The sequence below is a fragment of the Pseudophryne corroboree genome, chromosome 2 (genome assembly GCF_028390025.1).
Source record: "Pseudophryne corroboree isolate aPseCor3 chromosome 2, aPseCor3.hap2, whole genome shotgun sequence".
Taxonomy (NCBI): domain Eukaryota; kingdom Metazoa; phylum Chordata; class Amphibia; order Anura; family Myobatrachidae; genus Pseudophryne; species Pseudophryne corroboree.
In genome coordinates, this window is record NC_086445.1 from 111,106,781 (window position 1) to 111,129,314 (window position 22,534).

Here is a 22,534-nt window from a genome sequence, read left to right on the forward strand (position 1 = left end):
ACACATGATTTTCCGCCCATCGGAGAATCCTTGTGGCTTCTGCCATCGCCATCCTGCTTCTTGTGCCGCCCTGTCGGTTTACATGGGCGACCGCCGTGATGTTGTCTGACTGGATCAGCACCGGCTGGTGTTGAAGCAGGGGTCTTGCCTGACTTAGGGCATTGTAAATGGCCCTTAGTTCCAGAATATTTATGTGTAGGGAAGTCTCCTGACTCGACCATTGTCCCTGGAAGTTTCTTCCCTGTGTGACTGCCCCCCAACCTCGAAGGCTGGCATCCGTGGTCACCAGGATCCAGTCCTGTATGCCGAATCTGCGGCCCTCTAGAAGATGAGCACTCTGCAGCCACCACAGCAGCGACACCCTGGCCCTTGGAGACAGGGTTATCAGCCGATGCATCTGAAGATGCGATCCGGACCACTTGTCCAACAGATCCCACTGAAAGATCCTTGCATGGAACCTTCCGAATGGAATTGCTTCGTAAGAAGCCACCATCTTTCCCAGGACTCGCGTGCAGTGGTGCACCGACACCTGTTTTGGTTTTAGGAGGTCTCTGACTAGAGATGACAACTCCTTGGCCTTCTCCTCCGGGAGAAACACTTTTTTCTGTTCTGTGTCCAGAACCATCCCCAGGAACAGTAGACGCGTTGTAGGAACCAGCTGCGACTTTGGAATATTCAGGATCCAGCCGTGCTGTTGTAGCACTTCCCGAGCTAGTGCTACTCCGATCAACAACTGTTCCCTGGACCTCGCCTTTATAAGGAGATCGTCCAAGTACGGGATAATTAAAACTCCCTTTTTCCGAAGGAGTATCATCATTTCGGCCATTACCTTGGTAAATACCCTCGGTGCCGTGGACAGACCAAACGGCAACGTCTGGAATTGGTAATGACAGTCCTGTACCACAAATCTGAGGTACTCCTGGTGAGGAGGGTAAATGGGGACATGCAGGTAAGCATCCTTGATGTCCAGTGATACCATGTAATCCCCCTCGTCCAGGCTTGCAATCACCGCCCTGAGCGATTCCATCTTGAACTTGAACCTTCTTATATAAGTGTTCAAGGATTTTAAATTTAAAATGGGTCTCACCGAACCGTCCGGTTTCGGTACCACAAACATTGTGGAATAGTAACCCCGTCCTTGTTGAAGGAGGGGTACCTTGATTATCACCTGCCGAGAATACAGCTTGTGAATCGCCTCCAGCACTGCCTCCCTGTCCGGGGGAGCTGTCGGCAAGGCAGATTTGAGGAAACGGCGAGGGGGAGATGTCTCAAATTCCAGCTTGTACCCCTGAGATACTACTTGTAGAATCCAGGGATCCACCCGTGAGCGAGCCCACTGGTCACTGAAGTTCTTGAGACGGGCCCCCACCGTACCTGGCTCCGCCTGTGGAGCCCCAGCGTCATGCGGTGGACTTAGAGGAAGCGGGGGAGGACTTTTGTTCCTGGGAACTTGCTGTATGTTGCAGCTTTTTCCCTCTACCTCTGCCTCTGGGCAGAAAGGACGCGCCTCTAACCCGCTTGCCTTTCTGGGGCCGAAAGGACTGTACCTGATAATACGGTGCTTTCTTTGGCTGTGAGGGAACATGGGGTAAAAATGCTGACTTCCCAGCTGTCGCTGTGGAAACGAGGTCCGAGAGACCATCCCCAAACAACTCCTCACCCTTGTAAGGCAAAACTTCCATGTGCCTTTTAGAATCTGTATCTCCTGTCCACTGCCGAGTCCACAATCCTCTCCTAGCAGAAATGGACATTGCGTTTATTTTAGATGCCAGCCGGCAAATATCCCTCTGTGCATCTCTCATGTATAAGACAGCGTCTTTAATATGCTCTACGGTTAGCAATATTGTGTCCCTGTCTAGGGTATCAATGTTTTCCGACAGGGAATCTGACCACGCAGCTGCAGCACTGCACATCCATGCTGAAGCAATAGCCGGTCTCAGTATAATTCTTGAGTGTGTATATACAGACTTCAGGATAGCCTCCTGCTTTCTATCCGCAGGCTCCTTTAGGGCAGCCGTGTCCGGAGACGGTAGTGCCACCTTTTTTGACAGACGTGTGAGCACTTTATCCACCCTAGGGGATGTCTCCCAACGTGACCTGTCCTCTGGCTGGAAAGGGTACGCCATAAGTAACTTTTTAGAAATTACCAGTTTCTTATCGGGGGAAGCCCACGCTTCTTCACACATTTCATTTAATTCATCAGAAGGGGGAAAAACCACTGGTAGCTTTTTCTCCCCAAACATAATACCCTTTTTTGTGGTACCTGGGGTAATATCAGAAATGTGCAACACATTTTTCATTGCCGTAATCATATAACGAGTGGCTCTATTGGAATGTACACTAGTCTCATCGTCGTCGACACTGGAGTCAGTATCCGTGTCGACATCTGTGTCTGCCATCTGAGGTAGTGGGCGTTTTAGAGCCCCTGATGGCTTTTGAGACGCCTGGGCAGGCACGGGCAGAGAAGCCGGCTGTCCCACATCTGCTATGTCGTCAAACCTTTTATGTAAGGAGTTGACACTGTCGCGTAATTCCTTCCACATGTCCATCCATTCAGGTGTCGACCCCGCAGGGGGTGACATCACATTTATCGGCACCTGCCCCGCCTCCACATAAGCCTCATCAAACATGTCGACACAGCAGTACCGACACACCGCACACACACAGGGAATGCTCTGACTGAGGACAGGACCCCACAAAGTCCTTTGGGGAGACAGAGAGAGAGTATGCCAGCACACACCAGAGCGCTATATAATGCAGGGATACACACTACACACAGTGATTTTTCCCCGATAGCTGCTATAATACACAGTTTGCGCCTAAATTTAGTGCCCCCCCTCTCTTTTTTACCCTATTGAGCCTGGAAACTGCAGGGGAGAGCCTTGGGAGCGTCCTTCCAGCGGAGCTGTGAGAGGAAATGGCGCCAGTGTGCTGAGGGAGATAGCCCCGCCCCCTTCTCGGCGGACTTCTCCCGCTTTTTTCAGGATATTTTTGGCAGGGGATTTTACACATATATAGTCTTACTGACTATATTATGTGTTTTTTTGCCAAGCTAAGGTACTCTTATTGCAGCCCAGGGCGCCCCCCCCCAGCGCCCTGCACCCATCAGTGACCGGAGTGTGTGGTGTGCATGGGGAGCAATGGCGCACAGCTGCAGTGCTGTGTGCTACCTTAATGAAGACCGGAGTCTTCAGCCGCCAATTTCCTGGACGTTCTTCTTGCTTCTGGCTCTGCAAGGGGGACGGCGGCGCGGCTCCGGGACCGGACGACCGAGGCTGGGCCTGTGTTCGATCCCTCTGGAGCCAATGGTGTCCAGTAGCCTAAGAAGCCCAAGCTAGCTGCAAGCAGGTAGGTTCGCTTCTTCTCCCCTCAGTCCCTCGTAGCAGTGAGTCTGTTGCCAGCAGATCTCACTGAAAATAAAAAACCTAAATATACTTTCTTTTCTAAGAGCTCAGGAGAGCCCCTAGTGTGCAACCAGCTCGGCCGGGCACAAAATTCTAACTGGGGTCTGGAGGAGGGGCATAGAGGGAGGAGCCAGTGCACACCAGGTAGTCCTAAATCTTTCTTAGTTGTGCCCAGTCTCCTGCGGAGCCGCTATTCCCCATGGTCCTTACGGAGTCCCCAGCATCCACTAGGACGTCAGAGAAACAGAAGAAATGTAATAGAAGATAACATTCGTAAGCTATGGTAACCTTCGCAGGAAGGGTTTGTGTGCACCCGACCCTTAACAGAGTATTTTTCTCTTTGTCTATGTACTTCATAAGCTATCCTACTCAAATGTATCCCCTCTATACAGTCCACACATAACGGCACATATTATGTCTCTCACTTTCACATCCTCCTGCCCCCTGGCCAACACTGCAGTGTGACCACATCACGCAGCACATTAAGAACCAAGCAATCTGGCTGGACCATTATGCAATAGGTAGCATCTATCCTTGTGTATCTATGCCCATTTCCCTATATACTGTAAGCTTATGAGCAGGGCCTTCCTACCTCTGTCTCTGATTGTTATTACCCAGTTTTGCTCGATCACTGTTGTTCCAATTGTAAAGCGCAATATAAGAAACGAATAATAATAATAATAATAATGTTTGCTATGCTGTATGCCTGAATTCATAGTGTCTGGGACCACCACTCTAATATTGCACTGTGGCCACCGCAAAACTGACCAATGCCAACCAGTAGGACAACCAGACATTGGACCGATGTTCAGACTTGTTGTGTTGCCACCACCCAACCTAACATTTCTGTCTATTAGACAATAGCATTTAGTAAGAGGTCAGTGTGACGGTTACATGATGACTACTGTACAGAACTAAGAACAGTAACAAATCTTACCGTTTGCAAGTGAACTATATCTGTGCCAACAAGCACTTACATTGAGATGGAACACAACTCCTACCTGGAAGTGCAAGCCTATTGTTTTTATGCATTTCTTTGAAAGCCTGGTTTAAATCTTCAGACACTTTAATATCCTGGAACATTCGGGCCAGTTTATTCACGTAATCCGCAGGCATCCCCACTTCCTGTAAAGTGCACAGGGCAGACAGAAAGCAACTAAACCAGTGCAGCGGGTAAGTCATTTGGCAAAATAAATGTAAAAATATATGTTAAATATGTAATTCAAGAAGCAATACATCGTAGTCTGGTTAGGTTTGGGGAAGGGAATAAAATGGTGATTTCTGAAGAATGGTAATCAATGCTTGTAACACTAAAACATGGTTACAATATCAATTCCAAACAAGGACAGAATAAGGAGGAGGCAACATAGGCGTTTACCTGTGGAAAACCACACAGGGTTGGTGTGACCCTGCAATTGCAAGAACAGGTGCTCAGAGGCACCTGTTCCTGTACGGGGGCTGCGGCGGCGGCTATTCTGCATGCAGAGTCAGTGCTGCAGAGTGTACAGTGCAGAGCATCTCCCAACACCACGTCTGTGAATGTGATGAGGGGACTCGGGAGCCGATCTGCGATGTATGCAGCAGGGGCACAGAGCCGGAAGCATTCAGGAGGAGCCAACCATGAGAGGGAAGTACAGAGGGGCACGTTGGGTGGGGAAGGGGGCAGGCACTGTGGGGCAGGATATCAGATCTATTGGTGGGGCCCCCACAACCTTTATCCAGCCCGGATTATAAAGATGAGAAGCAGACTGTGTATAAATGGAGAAAACAGAACACTTAGTCCCGGAGTGGTCAACAATACACTTTCCTAGTACAGAACACATTATTCAGGAGGAGCCAAAGATGCCTAATATAACAGCTCTAAAATGAAGATGACAAAACAAAATTAAAATGCTTTCTTCTGATATTCCGGCTGTTTGGATTAAATAAAAACTGCATTATAACAAAAATCCCGACCATAAAGCACGGCTGTCAGTGTCATGGTTTGGATCTCTACGCTATCATGACTGCAGTCACTGAGGGAACAATGATTTTTGGGTTGTATTAGCAAATTCTAAAAGAAAAGATCAGGCACTATAAAAAAGCCAAACAGATTTAGTTCTGCAATGGCAGTGTCAATGGCTTGGTGCAGGAGACTGTGGACTGGTATAATCGCGTCAATTCACCATTTAAATCAATGTATATCCTGTATACTGAAAATTAAGCAGCATAACATTCCAGAGAACCCGCTCTCAGCGATCACGGAAAGTGCCTGATTTTGTTACTCATGCTGTAAGACTATAGCATAATTGTTGCTATACAACTTAATAAATACTTGTAAGCTGTAGTGTACAAATGAAAAATGGGTAGAATAAAGGTTTGGTTGAAATCCCCGTTGGCAAAGGAGAGGTCACTAGTTAAGAAACATTTGTACAAAAGACAAAAAAGTACTACTCCTGGGCGCTATTTGTCTATTCTCCGTATACATTCATATTGTGGGTAAACACCTGAACGACGGCAAATAGGTCGATGGTTGGGCCAAATTCCCTTTGGCCCAGACCATGCCCAATTAGCCAAACACACAAGGTAGAACACACCAGGTAAATTTAATGAACAAATGAACAATCACTTTTCTGTCCTTCATTATCTGGATCATGTGTGGGCTGGAAGATATCGCATGCGACCCGCGATAGGTCGTTATGATCAGGGGCGTAGGGAGGGTGGTTTCAGTGGAGCTTGAGCTCCAGGCGCCCAAGACAGTACAGGAACCTCCGCCTGGCCGCATGCAGCTCGCAGCCGCAGCTGTCAAGTCACTGACCGCTGAGAGCCTGAGCTGCGTCAGCTCTCTACCTCCCTCCTCCCCCCCGCGCTCCGTGACTTGCGTGTGACGTCATGACCTCACACGCACGGGCGTCAGACGGGCGGAGACGTGGCCGGACTCAGAGTGACTGCGGAGACTGAGCAGTAGCAGCTGGGAAGCAGGAGCAGGGCAGGTGAGTACTGTTTTTTTGTGTGTTTATCTTTAGTGTTTGTAAGCGGCGCTACCAGGGGGCACAATTACTGACACAACTGCATCCCATGCGATCATGACGTTCGCATCAGTTCCCCAACTGTTAATGAGGAAATCCGTTCTGCATATGCATCCAGGGGAGGATTTAGAGTGGAGTGTTCAGTATTCAGCATCCATGCGGGCACTGTGCCAGAATCTACTGTGCATATGCTAATCATCAGGGACATTGCACCAGCTCCATTTTCCCAGTGATCGCTCTACCGCACAGATTCCATTAAATTAGCAACTGCAACATTTTGCTTTGGCACTGGCAGACAGGTACATGGAATCTAAAAGGTGCAGGGTGTGCAACCCCCCCTACTGTACTTCCTATGGACTAATGAGCTCCCCCTAACAACCCCCTAGGCATGTATTTGTTTCTCAGTAAAATATTTTCATTTATTTTAAACATATTTTTTTACTTAAATAAAAAAAAAAGAGTCACTATTTGAGAGAGGAAAAATAAAATCATCAGCTAAGTGGTTAATGAAGGACTATAGATAATTCAGAGTCCCTCATGAATGTGCACATGACTGCTGCAAGGAATGAAACTGCTACAAGATAACCTAATCACTGGTTAAAGGATTTGTTCTCACCCTGAGCCACTCCACCATGTTCTCTTCAATCTCACTGTCGGCGGAGATGTCCAGGATGAGACGCCTGGTAAGGTGAGCTTTGTGGTACCGCATGAAGACATCTTTGTTCTGTACATACTTGAGCACCAGCAGCTGTGGACAGTGGAGATTACATGTCATTACATAGTACACACATGGTTTCCATCTCCTTCCAAAATCAAAGAAAGCATTACTACAGCACAAGTAATTCTCTGACACCTTTGCTCGAGGGTTTGCTCACACCTACTCGGTTATTATGTTCTGGGAACATGGGAAAAGGGACGATTTCCTTTGCTAGCCATCCTTTTATGAAATGGTAAACGAGGACAAACAGGATAGGCTACTATGTTGCACTGCCTAGGAAACAGGACATTGGGAAAAATAAGAATTTACTTACCGATAATTCTATTTCTCATAGTCCGTAGTGGATGCTGGGACTCCGTCAGGACCATGGGGAATAGCGGGCTCCGCAGGAGACAGGGCACATCTAAAAAAGCTTTTAGGTCACATGGTGCGTACTGGCTCCTCCCCCTATGACCCTCCTCCAAGCCTCAGTTAGGTACTGTGCCCGGACGAGCGTACACAATAAGGAAGGATCTTGAATCCCGGGTAAGACTCATACCAGCCACACCAATCACACCGTACAACTTGTGATCTGAACCCAGTTAACAGTATGATAACACAAACGAAGTAGCCTCTGAACAGATGGCTCACAACAACAGTAATAACCCGATTTTTGTAACAATAACTATGTACAAGCATTGCAGACAATCCGCACTTGGGATGGGCACCCAGCATCCACTACGGACTATGAGAAATAGAATTATCGGTAAGTAAATTCTTATTTTCTCTAACGTCCTAGTGGATGCTGGGACTCCGTCAGGACCATGGGGATTATACCAAAGCTCCCAAACGGGCGGGAGAGTGCGGATGACTCTGCAGCACCGAATGAGAGAACTCCAGGTCCTCTTTAGCCAGAGTATCAAATTTGTAAAATTTTACAAACGTGTTCTCCCCTGACCACGTAGCTGCTCGGCAAAGTTGTAATGCCGAGACTCCTCGGGCAGCCGCCCAGGATGAGCCCACTTTCCTTGTGGAATGGGCCTTTACAGATTTAGGCTGTGGCAGGCCTGCCACAGAATGTGCAAGTTGGATTGTACTACATATCCAACGTGCAATCGTCTGTTTAGACGCAGGAGCACCCAACTTGTTGGGTGCATACAATGTAAACAACGAGTCAGATTTTCTGACTCCAGCTGTCCTTGAAATATATATTTTTAATGCTCTGACAACGTCCAGTAACTTGGAGTCCTCCAAGTCGCTAGTAGCCGCAGGCACCACAATAGGCTGGTTCAAGTGAAATGCCGAAACCACCTTAGGGAGAAATTGAGGACGTGTCCTCAATTCTGCCCTGTCCGAATGGAATATCAGATATGGGCTTTTGTATGACAAAGCTGCCAACTCCGAAACTCTCCTGGCTGAAGCCAGGGCCAACAGCATGGTTACCTTCCATGTAAGGTATTTTAAATCTACCGATTTTAAAGGCTCAAACCAATGAGATTTGAGAAAATTTAGAACCACGTTCAAATCCCACGGTGCCACTGGAGGCACTATTGGGGGTTGTATATGTAGTACACCTTTGACAAAAGTTTGTACTTCAGGCACTGACGCCAATTCCTTCTGGAAGAAAATTGATAAGGCCGAAATTTGAACTTTAATGGACCCCAATTTGAGGCCCATAGACAATCCTGCTTGCAGGAAGTGTAAGAATCGACCCAATTGAAATTCTTCCGTTGGAGCCTTCTTGGCCTCACACCACGCAACATATTTTCTCCAAATGCGGTGATAATGTTGTGCGGTCACTTCTTTCCTGGCTTTAATTAAAGTAGGAATAACTTCCTCAGGAATGCCCTTCTCTTTTAGAATCCGGCGTTCAACCGCCATGCCGTCAAACGCAGCCGCGGTAAGTCTTGGAACATACAAGGTCCCTGCTGAAGCAGATCCCTTCTTAGAGGTAGAGGCCACGGATCCTCCGTGAGCATCTCTTGAAGTTCCGGATACCAAGTTCTTCTTGGCAAGTCCGGAGCTACCAGTATTGTTCTTACTCCTCTTTTGTTGAGGCGAGACGCCATCATGTCCACCTTTGGTTTTTCCCAACGGTTCACAATCATGTGGAAAACTTCTGGATGAAGTCCCCACTCTCCCGGGTGAAGGTCGTGTCTGCTGAGGAAATCTGCTTCCCAGTTGTCCACTCCCGGGATGAACACTGCTGACAGTGCTACGACATGATTCTCCGCCCAGCGCAGAATCCTTGCAGCTTCTGCCATTGCACTCCTGCTTCTCGTGCCGCCTTGTCGGTTTACGTGGGCGACTGCCGTGATGTTGTCGGACTGGATCAACACCGGCTGACCCTGAAGCAGCGATTTTGCCAGGCTTAGAGCATTGTAGATCGCTCTTAGCTCCAGTATATTTATGTGAAGAGACGTCTCCAGGTTTGACCACACGCCCTGGAAGTTTCTTCCCTTTGTGACTGCTCCCCAACCTCGTAGGCTGGCATCCGTAGTCACCAGGACCCAGTCCTGTATGCCGAATCTGCGGCCCACTAACAGATGGGCAGTCTGCAACCACCACAGGAGAGACAACCTTGTTCTCGGTGACAGTGTTATCCGCTGATGCATGTGCAGATGCGATCCGGACCATTTGTCCAGCAGATCCCACTGAAATGTTCGTGCATGGAATCTGCCGAATGGAATCGCTTCGTACGAAGCCACCATCTTTCCCAGGACTCTTGTGCATTGATGTACTGACACAGTTCCTGGTTTTAGGAGGTTCTTGACAAGTTCGGATAACTCCCTTGCTTTCTCTTCCGGGAGAAATACCTTTTTCTGAACCGTGTCCAGAATCATGCCCAGGAACAGCAGATGTGTTGTCGGGGTCAATTGAGATTTTGGAAGATTTAGAATCCACCCGTGTTGCTGAAGCACTACTTGTGTTAGCGCTACACCGACTTCCAGCTGTTCTCTGGACTTTGCCCTTATCAGGAGATCGTCCAAGTAAGGGATAATTAATACGCCTTTTCTTCGTAGAAGAACCATCATTTCGGTCATTACCTTGGTAAAGACCCGAGGGGCCGTGGACAACCCAAACGGCAGCGTTTGAAACTGATAATGACAGTCTTGTATCACGAACCTGAGATACCCTTGGTGTGAGGGGTAAATCGGGACATGTAGATAAGCATCTTTTATGTCCAAGGACACCATGAAGTCTCCTTCTTCCAGATTCGCTATCACTGCTCTGAGTGACTCCATCTTGAACTTGAATTTCTTTATGTACAGGTTCAAGGATTTCAGATTTAGAATAGGCCTTACCGAACCGTCCGGTTTCGGTACCACAAATAGTGTGGAATAATACCCCTTTCCCTGTTGTAGGAGGGGTACCTTGACTATCACCTGCTGAGAATACAGCTTGTGAATGGCTTCCAAAACCGACGTCCTTTCTGAGGGAGACGTTGGTAAAGCAGACTTTAGGAACCGGCGAGGGGGAGACCTTTCGAACACCAGCATGTAACCCTGAGATACTATCTGCAGGACCCACGGGTCCACTTGTGAGTGAACCCATTGATTGCTGAAAATCTTGAGTCGACCCCCCACCGTTCCTGAGTCCGCTTGTAAAGCCCCAGCGTCATGCTGATGGCTTTGTAGAAGCCGGGGCGGGCTTCTGTTCCTGGGCAGGGGCTGCTTGCTGCCCTTTCTTACCCTTTCCTCTGCCTCGCGGCAGATAAGACTGTCCTTTTGGTCGCTTTTTATAGGAGCGAAAGGACTGCGGCTGAAAAGACGGTGTCTTTTTCTGTTGGGAGGGGGTCTGAGGTAAAAAAGTGGATTTGCCGGCAGTTGCCGTGGCCACCAGGTCCGAAAGACCGACCCCAAACAATTCCTCTCCTTAATATGGCAATACTTCCATATGTCTCTTGGAATCCGCATCACCTGACCACTGTCGCGTCCATAAACTTCTTCTGGCAGATATGGACATCGCGCTTACTCTTGATGCTAGAGTACAAACATCCCTCTGAGCATCTCGCATATAAAGGAAAGCATCCTTTAATTGCTCTAGAGTCAATAAAATACTGTCCCTATCCAGGGTATCAATATTTTCAGTCAGAGAATCTAACCACACTACCCCAGCACTGCACATCCAGGCTGAGGCTATTGCCGGTCGCAGTATAACACCAGTATGTGTGTATATACTCTTCAGTGTAGTTTCCAGCCTCCTATCTGCTGGATCCTTGAGGGCGGCCGTATCAGGAGACGGCAACGCCACTTGCTTTGATAAACGTGTGAGCGCCTTATCCACCCTAGGGGGTGTTTCCCAGCGCGCCCTAACCTCTGGTGGGAAAGGGTATAATGCCAATAACTTCTTGGAAATTAGCAGTTTTCTATCGGGGTTAACCCACGCTTCATCACACACGTCATTCAATTCCTCTGATTCTGGAAAAAATACAGGTAGTTTTTTCACCCCCCACATAATACCCCTTTTTGAGGTACCAGCAGTATCAGAGATCTGCAAAGCCTCCTTCATTGCCGTGATCATATAACGTGTGGCCCTATTGGAAAATACGTTTGTTTCTTCACCGTCGACACTAGATTCATCTGTGTCGGTACCCGTGTCGACTGACTGAGGTAAAGGACGTTTTACAGCCCCTGACGGTGTCTGAGACGCCTGAACCGGTACTAACTGGTTTGCCGGGCGTCTTATTTCGTCAACTGACTTTTGTAATGTGCTGACATTATCACGTAATTCCATAACTAAAGCCATCCATTCCGGTGTCGACTCCCTAGGGGGTGACATTACCATCATCGGCAATTGCTCTGCCTCCACACCAACATCGTCCTCATACATGTCGACACACACGTACCGACACACAGCAGCCACACAGGGAATGCTCTAATCGAAGACAGGACCCCCTAGCCCTTTGGGGAGACAGAGGGAGAGTTTGCCAGCACACACCAAAAGCGCTATAAATGTATATAAACAACCCTAGAAGGTGTTGTTTACTATATATGCGCTCTTAATATATAAATATCGCCAATTTATGCCCCCCTTCTCTTTGTTACCCTGTTTCTGTAGTGCAGTGCAGGGGAGAGACCTGGGAGCCTTCCTCACCAGCGGAGCTGAGCAGGAAAATGGCGCTGAGTGCTGAGGAGAATAAGCTCCGCCCCTTTTTCGGCGGGCTTTTCCCCGGTTTTTAAGAAACTGGCCTGGGTTAAAATACATACATATAGCCTTAATGGCTATATGTGATGTATTTATTTTGCCACTAAAGGTAATTATATTGCTGCCCAGGGCGCCCCCAGCAGCGCCCTGCACCCTCCGTGACTGAGTCAGTGAGCCGTGTGACAACAATGGCGCACAGCTGCCGTGCTGTGCGCTACCTTCAAGAAGACTGAGGAGTCTTCTGCCGCCTGCTTTCCGGACCTCCGTTCTGCCGTCTCTTCAGCGTCTGTAAGGGGGATCGGCGGCGCGGCTCCGGGACGAACCCCAGGCTGACCTGTGTTCCGACTCCCTCTGGAGCTAAGTGTCCAGTAGCCTAAGACTCCAATCCATCCTGCACGCAGGTGAGTTGGAAATCTCTCCCCTAAGTCCCTCGATGCAGTGATCCTGTTGCCAGCAGGAATCACTGAGATTGAAACCTAAAAAAAACCTTTTCTAAACAGCTCTTTAGGAGAGCCACCTAGATTGCACCCTCTCGGACGGGCACAAAAACCTAACTGAGGCTTGGAGGAGGGTCATAGGGGGAGGAGCCAGTACGCACCATGTGACCTAAAAGCTTTTTTAGATGTGCCCTGTCTCCTGCGGAGCCCGCTATTCCCCATGGTCCTGACGGAGTCCCAGCATCCACTAGGACGTTAGAGAAAAGGGGATTTTTGTCTTACCTGTAAAATCCTTTTTTCTGAGGCCATGGTTGACACTGGGGACAGTGGGTATAGCTTAGGCACCAAGGAGTTAAAACATTTGCGTGCAGCTTGGGAGGCCCCTCCTCCCCTATACCCAAGCCTGTTTATTACTATACAAGCCAGGAACAGGAAAGGAAGGCAGGAACATACAAGAACCAAACCCACAAAGCCGCGGGACAAGCAGGAGAACATGTCCGATAAACACGCTCGCAAGGAGCGAAAGGGTGGGACGTCCCAAAGCTGTCCCTTTACGGGCGGGAACGCTCCCGAGCTGCACTGAGGACCAAAAGCCGCATAAGCTGATGCAAAGGTAAATCTATAGAACCGAAGAAAAGTATGGGCTGAAGACCATGTAGCAGCCCTGCAAAGTTGCTCTGCCGAAGTCCCCGGCGAGCCGCCCACGAGGTTCCAACTGACCTTGTGGAATGGGCCTTGACTGATGCCGGAACCGGCTTCCCATCCAACAGGTAACCTGACGAATAATAAGGCGCAACCATATGGCAATAGTCTGCTTGCAGGCTGGCCAGCCAGCCCCGTTTATGTTCATCGTAAAGGAACAAGGAATCCGTTTTTCGTAACAGATTAGTGCGGTGCACATAATTACGCGAAGCCCTGACCACATCAAGAGTGGCCACAGCGTCAACATCCCTAGCAGAATCCGAAGGAGAAAAGGTTGGAACAACAATTTCCTGATTGATATGAAATCTAGAAACCACTTTAGGTAGTTAATCCAGACGGGTACAGAGCCTGATCTGGATGAAAAATCAAGAAGAAGGACTTGCGAGACAGAGCTCCCAAGTCCGAAACCCTACGTGCTGAACCAAAACGGGTCAAAATGTCGAGTATGACAACATCTGAAAAAGGTGTGCCAGATCCTGTAGTATATCCTAGCAGTGGAAGGTTTTCTAGCTGCAATCATAGTGTCAATGACCTTAGTAGAGAAACCTTTGTTTCTCAAGACTGCCCTCTCAATAGCCAGGCCGTCAAAGACAACCGTTGAAGATCCGGATGTAGACAGGGACCCTGAGACAGCAAGTCTGGACGGAAAGGAAGGCGCCATGGAGGTGCTACAGATAGGGCTAGGAGATCTGCATACCAGGCCCTCTTCGGCCAATGAGGCGTAACCAGGATAACGATCACGGTCTCTGATTTGAGTTTGTGAAGGACTCTTGGGAGAAGGACCACTGGTGGAAAGAGATACACCAAGTGAAAAGGCCAAGGTACCGCTAAGGCATCTGTTAAGTATGCGCCTGGGTCCCTTGTGCGCGCTCCATAGCAGGGAAGCTTGTGATTTTGCCGGGATGCAAATGGGTCGATTTGTGGCAGGCCTCACCGTTGGACCAGCAGCTGGAAGACTGCAGGATGGAGTGACCATTCGCTGGAATGGACATCCTGGCGGCTGAGGAAGTCCGCTTCCCAATTTAACACCCCGGGAATGTACACTGCGGAGAGGGCCGGTAGATACTTCTCTGCCCGCCGCAAAACATGGATGACTTCCATCATGGCTGCTTGACTGCGAGTGCCACCCTGGTGGTTTATGTAGGCGACTGTCGTCGCATTGTCCGACTGGATTCTTAGCAGACGGTGATGTAACAGAGGACCCGCATGAGTCAAGGCCCTGAACACCACTCGCTGTTTCAGTACATTGAAGGAGAGTTGGCTCTCCTGAAGAGTCCACCGACCTTGGAAGGAGTGATCTTCCACGACCGCGCCCCACCCGCATCCGTCATGAGTACTACCCAATTCAGTTTGCAGAAGGAACGACCCTTGTTTAAGTGTGATGTTTGGAACCACCAAAGGAGTGACAGACGAGTGTCCCTGGTGAGTAGAATAGTCTGCGATTTGAGATGTCATGGAGAGTGATCCCAATTCCATACAAGTTCCAATTGTAATGGTCTTGAATGGAACTGCGCATATTCCACCATCTCGAAAAGACACCATCTTTTCCAACAGTTGCATGCAGAAGTGAATGGATACCTTTTTTCGACCCAGAAACCTGCGAATCATGGCCTGTAATCCGGGAGAAAGATTCCCTGCACTTGTGTGTCCAATAGAGCCCCAAGTGTGTCATGCGCTGAGATAGTGTGAGGCTGGATTTCCGCTAATTTATCAGCCAACCGTGTGACTGAAGAATTGTCAGCGTGATGTCGATGTGCTCCTGAAGACTGGACCTGAGACTGTGCCATTAGGAGAAGATCATCCAGGTATGGTAAGATGCAGACACAATGTAGTCGCAAATGCGCCGTCATCACTGCCATCACCTTGGTGAAGACTTGTGGTGCCGTGGAGCGTCCGAACGGTAATGCCTGGAATTGGTAATGTTTCTTCTGAATAACGAACCTGAGAAACCTCTGATGGTTTTCCCGAATGGGGATGTGCAGATAGGCATCTTGGACGTCCAAGGAGGCCATAAAGTCTCCCTGTTTCAAGGCTTGCATGATAGATTTGAGGGATTCCATGCAAAATTTTGGAACCCTGAGAAACTTGTTCAGGGTTTGAAGGTTCAGTACAGGACGGAATGTGCCGTCTGGCTTTGGAACGAGAAATAGATTCAAATAAATTCCGTCCCTTGTTGGAGAACTGGTACTGTGTCAATGACCTTCCAAAGAAGTAGGGAATGTACTGTGTCCTGAAGTGCGGTCGTCTTCTCGAGGTCTGCTGGCAGTCCCGTGGGAAGAAAAGTCTGGGGGGCCTGTCTCTGAAAGACAGGGCATATCCGCTGGACACTATGCCCAGAACCCAGACATCCAACGCAGTCTGCCCCCAGACCTCGGCGAAGCAAAAAAAGATGACAACCGCGCACCCTGGAAGCCTCCAGGTGAAAGCCCAGATTGTCATGCGGCAGGCTTTCCAGTTTGCTTGGGGGCCTGGCACTTCCCTGGCCAAGATTGATGACCTTTTGGTTTTGAATTCTTGGTAGAAGGAGCCTGGGAGCGGGAGGAAGGCTGACCATCAGCCTTACCCTGTTGGCGAAAGGAGCGAAAAGTTGAAGATCTAGTCTTTGGCGCAGCCAAAGGAAGAAATGCTATCTTGGAAGCAGCAACCGTGGCTACAATCTTGTTCAGTTCCTCACCAAAGAGGACCTCTCCCACAAAAGGCAAGGACTCCAATGCTTTTACAGCATTTTCATCAGCACGCCAGGAGCGCAACCACAGTGCTCGTCTAGCCGCCACTGAAGCAGCAGAAATCTTGGATGAAAAAGTTCCCGCATCCAAAACCGCCTCACCTAAAAAGGTGTTGGACTCTCTAATATTATCAACATATTTGATAAGATCAGAACGGTGCATGTTCCGAGACCCTCTGTTAACACATCTAACCAGCTGCTTATTGCTAAGGAGACCCAGGCAGATGCAATTGCAGGGTGTAGAGCTGCTCCAGCATTGGAGTAGATGGATTTCCAGGACTGCTCAAGTTTCCTATCCGTAGGTTCCTTCAGAGAAGTAACATCCGGGATGAGAAGGGTGGAAGACTTAACCAGGTGGGCTACATGTGAGTCTACAGGCGGGAGACACTCCCATTTCTTCCGATCCGCTTCCACCATGGGGTAGAAGCAAGAACTTCTCTCTTGGTTACCAAAAACTTTTTGTAAGGATGAGACCAAGCTTCCTTGAAAAGATCCTCCAATTGCGTAGAAGGAGGAAAAGCAGAAGGATCCTTCTTTTTCTTCTTAAAAAGCGGAGTCTGTGCATCAGGCGGGGTGTCAGTATCCTTCATTTGAAGGACTTCCCTAACCGCCTTGACTAGTGCCTCTACCCTGGTCAAACTCATCTGGCCCTCCTGGGCCTGAGGGTCCTCGGACTCTGATGGTATCAGAGATGGTGCAGAGAAACTCTTACTCCTGCGCTTAGATGAAGAAACCAGGGCTTGCTGTAGGTTACTGGAAACCTGCACTAATCCCTGTACGGATTGTGACAACCTTTGGACCCAGGAGGGTTCAGCGGGTTGAGGTTGCAGCCGAGTAGGTAAAGAACCCGCATTAGTTGCGGCAACAGGTACCTGAGGGGTTCTGTTAGCTGCCAGCCGGGAAGCCAGTTCCTTTATAGCAGAGGCCAAGGAGGCAGCCCAAACTGGCTCAGATGGAATTGAACCCACCACAGCAGGCTCGGTAGAGCAACGGTCACAGAGCCCCGTGTGGTCTTGTACCGTGCAAGAGAAATTTTCCTTGCAAGCAGTACACATATAGGCGTGCAGTCCAGCTGTTCCCTTCTCCTTTTGGGCAGCTTTGGAAGGTCCCCTAAAGGACATGTTCAAACCTGTTGTGAAAGCAAAACACTCACAGACACAGATAAAGCAGATAGGTGTGTGAGAAAACTATAAGGGCTAAGTAACACTAGGCTATAGAACCACAAATAAGTGGGTCAGGTACTGTATTTGTGTGCCCACCACAGGAGTAGCAGCTGTTAAGGTAAACAGTGATACCAATACAATCTAATCTATTGCACTACAGCACCCTGGCAGTGTACAGAAAAAGAAAACAATGGCATCTATGGTCCACTTACCAACACCATGAGGTGAGGTAAGGGACATACAATCTGACACTGGTGCAGTGTTGGTAAAAGGGAGGCAGGATGGCTCTCTCCATGGGTTCAGTATGGTATGCCGGCGGTCAGGCTCCCGGCGACCAGCATACCGGCGCCGGGAGCCCGACCGCCGGCTTACCGACAGTGTGGCGAGCGCAAATGAGCCCCTTGCGGGCTCGCTGCGCTCGCCACGATATTTTATTCTCCCTCCAGGGGGGTCGTGGACCCCCACGAGGGAGAATAAGTGTCGGTATGCCGGCTGTCGGGATTCCGGCGCCGGTATACTGTGCGCCGGGATCCCGTCAGTCGGCATACTGAAGACCACCCCTCTCCACAGTAGCGTGTAGCTGAGGATACAATGTACAAACTTCGGTGCAGGCTGAACCCACGTGTATAATAGCAGAGATAAGCCCAAAATGGACGCTGAGCTAGTAGGAGTGGGAGTGTTAAAGGCGAAGAGTGTAACCTAATGATAGGAAAAAAACTCTCTGGAGATGGGGGCGGAGCTACAGAAATGCAACCCCAGTCCTGGAGCCCCCAAGGGACTTTTCCCCGCTAGATAACCGTACCGCTAGTGGTGCAAACAGGAGAGGACCGCGGTATCACTGCCAGGACTGCAGGAGCTGCCTCTCCCCGGCGGTTTGCGCCGCAAGATTGGTTGCCAGCCCAGCAGGAAACCTTACCTGGAGACTCCGTCCTGCTTGCAGCTGCTCCCGATGCTGGAGAGGTGCTGGGGCAGCTGGCTGTGTAAGTCACGAACCCGGCGTCAGGACGGAGCAGAAGTGCGAGCAGCGGCAGCGCTGACTGCGGCAGCCGCTGCTCAGTGAATAAAATCAAAGAAATAAAAAGTTATCAGAGCAGTAAGCCCTGCTCCCTGAAACGTGCCCTTTCCTGTTGAGCATCAAGTAAAAAACTGACTGGCCTGGTGCAGGCTGGGTATAGGGGAGGAGGGGCCTCCCAGGCTGCACTAAAATGTTTTAACTCCTTGGTGCCCGGACTGAAGCCCTAAGCTATAGCCACTGTCCCCAGTGTCACACCATCGGCAGATATAAAAATCTAAATATTTCTTTCCTGCCATTACCATTACATCCAAATCCTTAGCTTTCTCAAATCTCAGCTTAAAACTACATCTTTGAAACCACCCACCTCCTTTGAACATATGTGTTTACTTTCAATTGGCAAAAAAGGGAATATCTCAACGATATACAACTCTATTCTGACCCCAGACCCCCCTGACCGTGAATCCCATGAATTAGCCTGGGAATCAGATCTCTCCCATCCGTTGGAAGATGATCAATGGGAAGAAATCAGAATGCGCATTGCTAAATCCTCCATTAGTGTGGCACTCAGAGAAACATGCTATAAGGTCTACACCAGGTGGTACTTCGTTCCCTCCAGACTTCATTCCATTTACCCCATGACATCAAATCAGTGTTGGAGACTCTGTGGAGAGGAGGGCACCTTTTTCCACATATGGTGGACGTGCCCCTCTATTCGCCCCTTTTGGAAAATGGTAGGAGCACTTATTGCTCAAACATGCGGACATAATCTAGACCTCTCCCCTGAAACTGCTCTTCTGCATGCTCCCATACCATTGCTACCCAAACCCCAAGACAAGCTTACCATGTTACTTTGCATGGCGGCTAAATCTTTGATAGCTAAATGCTGGAAAGACCATAAACCTCCCTCCAAGGCATTACTGATGACCAAGATTAATTATATAGCCAGTATGGAATATATTACAAGCCTGAGGAACAACACAGTGGCCCAGTTCCACAACATCTGGTCCCCTTGGTACCTCGCTCGGTCTTTATTGATGCCCGGACTCTGTTGATGTTGATATTGCTAATTATGCTAATACCTCTATCACTTCTGTTGTCCCCCCCTCTGTTATCAATACAGTGGACTGTTCCCATCCTCTTGCCTCCCGATATGTAATTTTCCCATTGTTTCCCCTTTATTAAGATATATTCTCCAGCCTCTTCTCTCTCTCCCTCTCCTTTTGCTTTCCTACTCTTACTCTTCACAAGACTACACTCTGTTTTGATATAAATTTTATACTATATCGGTAAAATAAAATGAGAAAAGTCAGATACACATGTAGAGTTATGCAGGGCGCAAATTACTAATACCTACTGGCCTATAATTCCATGAAAATGTCTCTATTGTTCTGATTTGGTATGTAAAATGTTTGTTTTCATGTTCAATATCATTACCCTGCACAAGTTTGTTCTGGTTACTGTTTTGATTACTGACCAACCTCAATAAAAATTCTAACTTTAAAAAAAAAATATTTCTTTCCTATAGCCTTCCTGCTCTTCCTCAGTTTACCACAAGCCTGGCTAGGAAAGAAGAACAAGGGAAACAGATAAAACGTATCTCCAAGTGAGCTGGTGTCTCTCCTCAAACAGCCAAAGAGAAAAGGATTTAATAGTAAGTACAAACAAAAAAATTTAGATTTTCTATAACTATCAAGAACTGTCTTCAAACAGCAGCAATTAGCAGCAGAGCTAAATAAACAGACTGCAATACACTGCAGACCTCTCCACTCAGCGGCTACAGGCGGCAGGATTCCTGGGACGATGAGCTGCTGGGTTTGTTAATACCTATATAATATTACATACTGCTGGGTGCAGTTGGGAGGTGCACAATAATCTGTGGAGCACACATACCATCACTGATAAAAGAAGTGCTAAGTGCACATACGTTTCAAGTTTAGATAATAACAGCACTAATAATAGAGGATCAACTGCCGCACTCTATGTAGTTACTAATGGAACCTGCATACTCTGCATAAGAGACTATTTATAATTGTTATACTCCTTGGGCATGACACCTCCACTCACCAGCAGAGAAACGGATAATGTACCTATTTTTCCATCTGAAGCTTAGCACTTGTTTCAGCTGCTTATATTCTAGAAAGGCACCTGTTTCTGTTTACTTATTTGACCTGACACTGAAGGAAACATATTGCTTTTTATACATGCTAAATATACCAGCCAGCTAATAAATATTGTGTGCAGATTTCTGTATTATACCATATGATCAAGTACTTCTAATGTCATTATTATTACAATAATAAAATTATTATTCCCGGGATTGGCTTTTAACTATGTGGCCGCCTCCTCGCCCCGCACACATAACTCGCAATATACCAAGGGCGGCCGGGTGGGGAACATCCTCTGCTCTCTCCTGGCGGCTCCCAGCGGCATGTGACGGCGCAGCATGACCTCTCACACTGCGCTGGGGAGCCGGAAGTAGGAAGCCGGGCTGCGTCTGAGCGTCCTGTGGATGCTCAACGCTGATCCCTCAATCCTGGGATTGGAGCTTCCAATCCCGGGATTGAAACTCGGACGTTTTTGGCCCTAAATCCCGGTATTGACCACCATAGTTCTGATCTTCATCTAAGTCACAACAATAGACAAACACACTCTGCTGAAACTAATACCACACAAACAATTATATGTTCTCATGTTTTTATTGAACACACCACGTAAATATTCACAGTGCAGGGTGGACAAAGTATGTGAACCCTTGGATTTAATAACTGGTTGACCCTCCTTTGGCAGCAATAACCTCAACCAAACGTTTCCTGTAGTTGCATACCAGACCTGCACAAGGGTCAGGGGGAATTTTGGACCATTCCTCTTTACAGAACTGTTTCAGTTCAGCAATATTCTTGGGTTGTCTGGTGTGAATCGCTCTCTTGAAGTCATGCCACAGCATCTCAATCGAGTTGAGGTCAGGACTCTGACTGGGCCACTCCAGAAGGCGGATTTTCTTCTGTTGAAGCCATTCTGTTGTTGATCTACTTCTGTGCTTTGGGTCGTTGTGCTGTTGCATCACCCATCTTCTGTTGAGCTTCAATTGGTGGACAGATGGCCTTAACTTCTCCTGCAAAATGTCTTGATAAATTTGGGAATTCATTTTTCCGTCGATGATGGCAATCTGTCCAGGCCCTGAGGCAGCAAAGCAGCCCCAAACCATGATGCCCCCTCCACCATACTTCACAGTTGGGATGAGGTTTTGATGTTGGTGTGCTGTGCCTTTTTTTCTCCACACAGTGTTGTGTGTTCCTTCCAAACAACTCAACTTTGGTTTTATGTGTCCACAGAATATTTTGCCAGAAGTGCCGTGGAACATTCAGGTGCTCTTTTGCAAACTTCAAACGTGCAGCAATGGGTTTTTTTGGAGAGCAGTGGCTTCCTCCGTGGTATCCTCCCATGAACTCCATTCTTGTTCAGTGTTTTACGTATGGTAGATTCGTCAACAGAGATGTTAGCATGTGCCAGAGATTTCTGTAAGTCTTTAGCTGACACCCTAGGATTTTTCTTCACCTCATTGAGCATTCTGCGCTGTACTCCTGCAGTCATCTTTACAGGACGCTCACTCCTAGGGAGAGTAGCAACAGTGCTGAACTTTATCCATTTATAGACAATTTGTCTTACCGTGGACTGATGAACATCAAGGCTTTTAGAGATACTTTTGTAACCCTTTCCAGCTTTATGCAAGTCAACAATTCTTAATCGTAGGTCTTTTGAGAGCTCTTTTCTGCGAGGCATGGTTCACATCAGGCAATGCTTCTTGAGAATTGCAAACTCAAAACTGGTGTGTGTTTTTTATAGGGAAGGGCAGCTTTAACCAACACCTCCAATCTCGTCTCATTGATTGGAATCCAGGTTGGCCGACTCTAGACTCAAATTAGCTCTTGGAGAAGTCATTAGCCTAGAGGTTCACATACTTTGTCCACACTGCACTGTGAATGTTTAAATGGTGTGTTCAATAAAAACCATGAAAACATATTATTGTTTGTGTGGTATTAATTTCAGCAGACTGTGTTTGTCTATTGTTGTGACTTAGATGAAGATCAGAACACATTTTATGACCAATTTATGCACAAATCCAGGAAATTCCAAAGGGTTCACATACTTTTTCTTGCAACTGTAGTGTTATAATTAAGAAATACAACAATACTTTGCTATAATTTTGTCAGCCATTCTGACTGTGGGAAGAATCC

At 48.1% G+C, this 22,534-nt stretch overlaps 1 protein-coding gene across 1 annotated transcript in view; it reads right to left on the reverse strand.

Moving 5' to 3' along the window:
• CUL5 (cullin 5) overlaps positions 1–22,534 on the reverse strand; it is a 190,852-nt gene that overhangs the window by 18,392 nt on the left and 149,926 nt on the right. Inside the window, exons 13-14 of the mRNA XM_063951611.1 lie at positions 7,029–7,160; positions 4,406–4,529 (exon numbers count right to left, since the gene is read on the reverse strand). Coding sequence (XP_063807681.1) covers positions 4,406–4,529; positions 7,029–7,160 — 256 coding nt within the window. The remainder of the gene's footprint in view (positions 1–4,405; positions 4,530–7,028; positions 7,161–22,534) is intronic.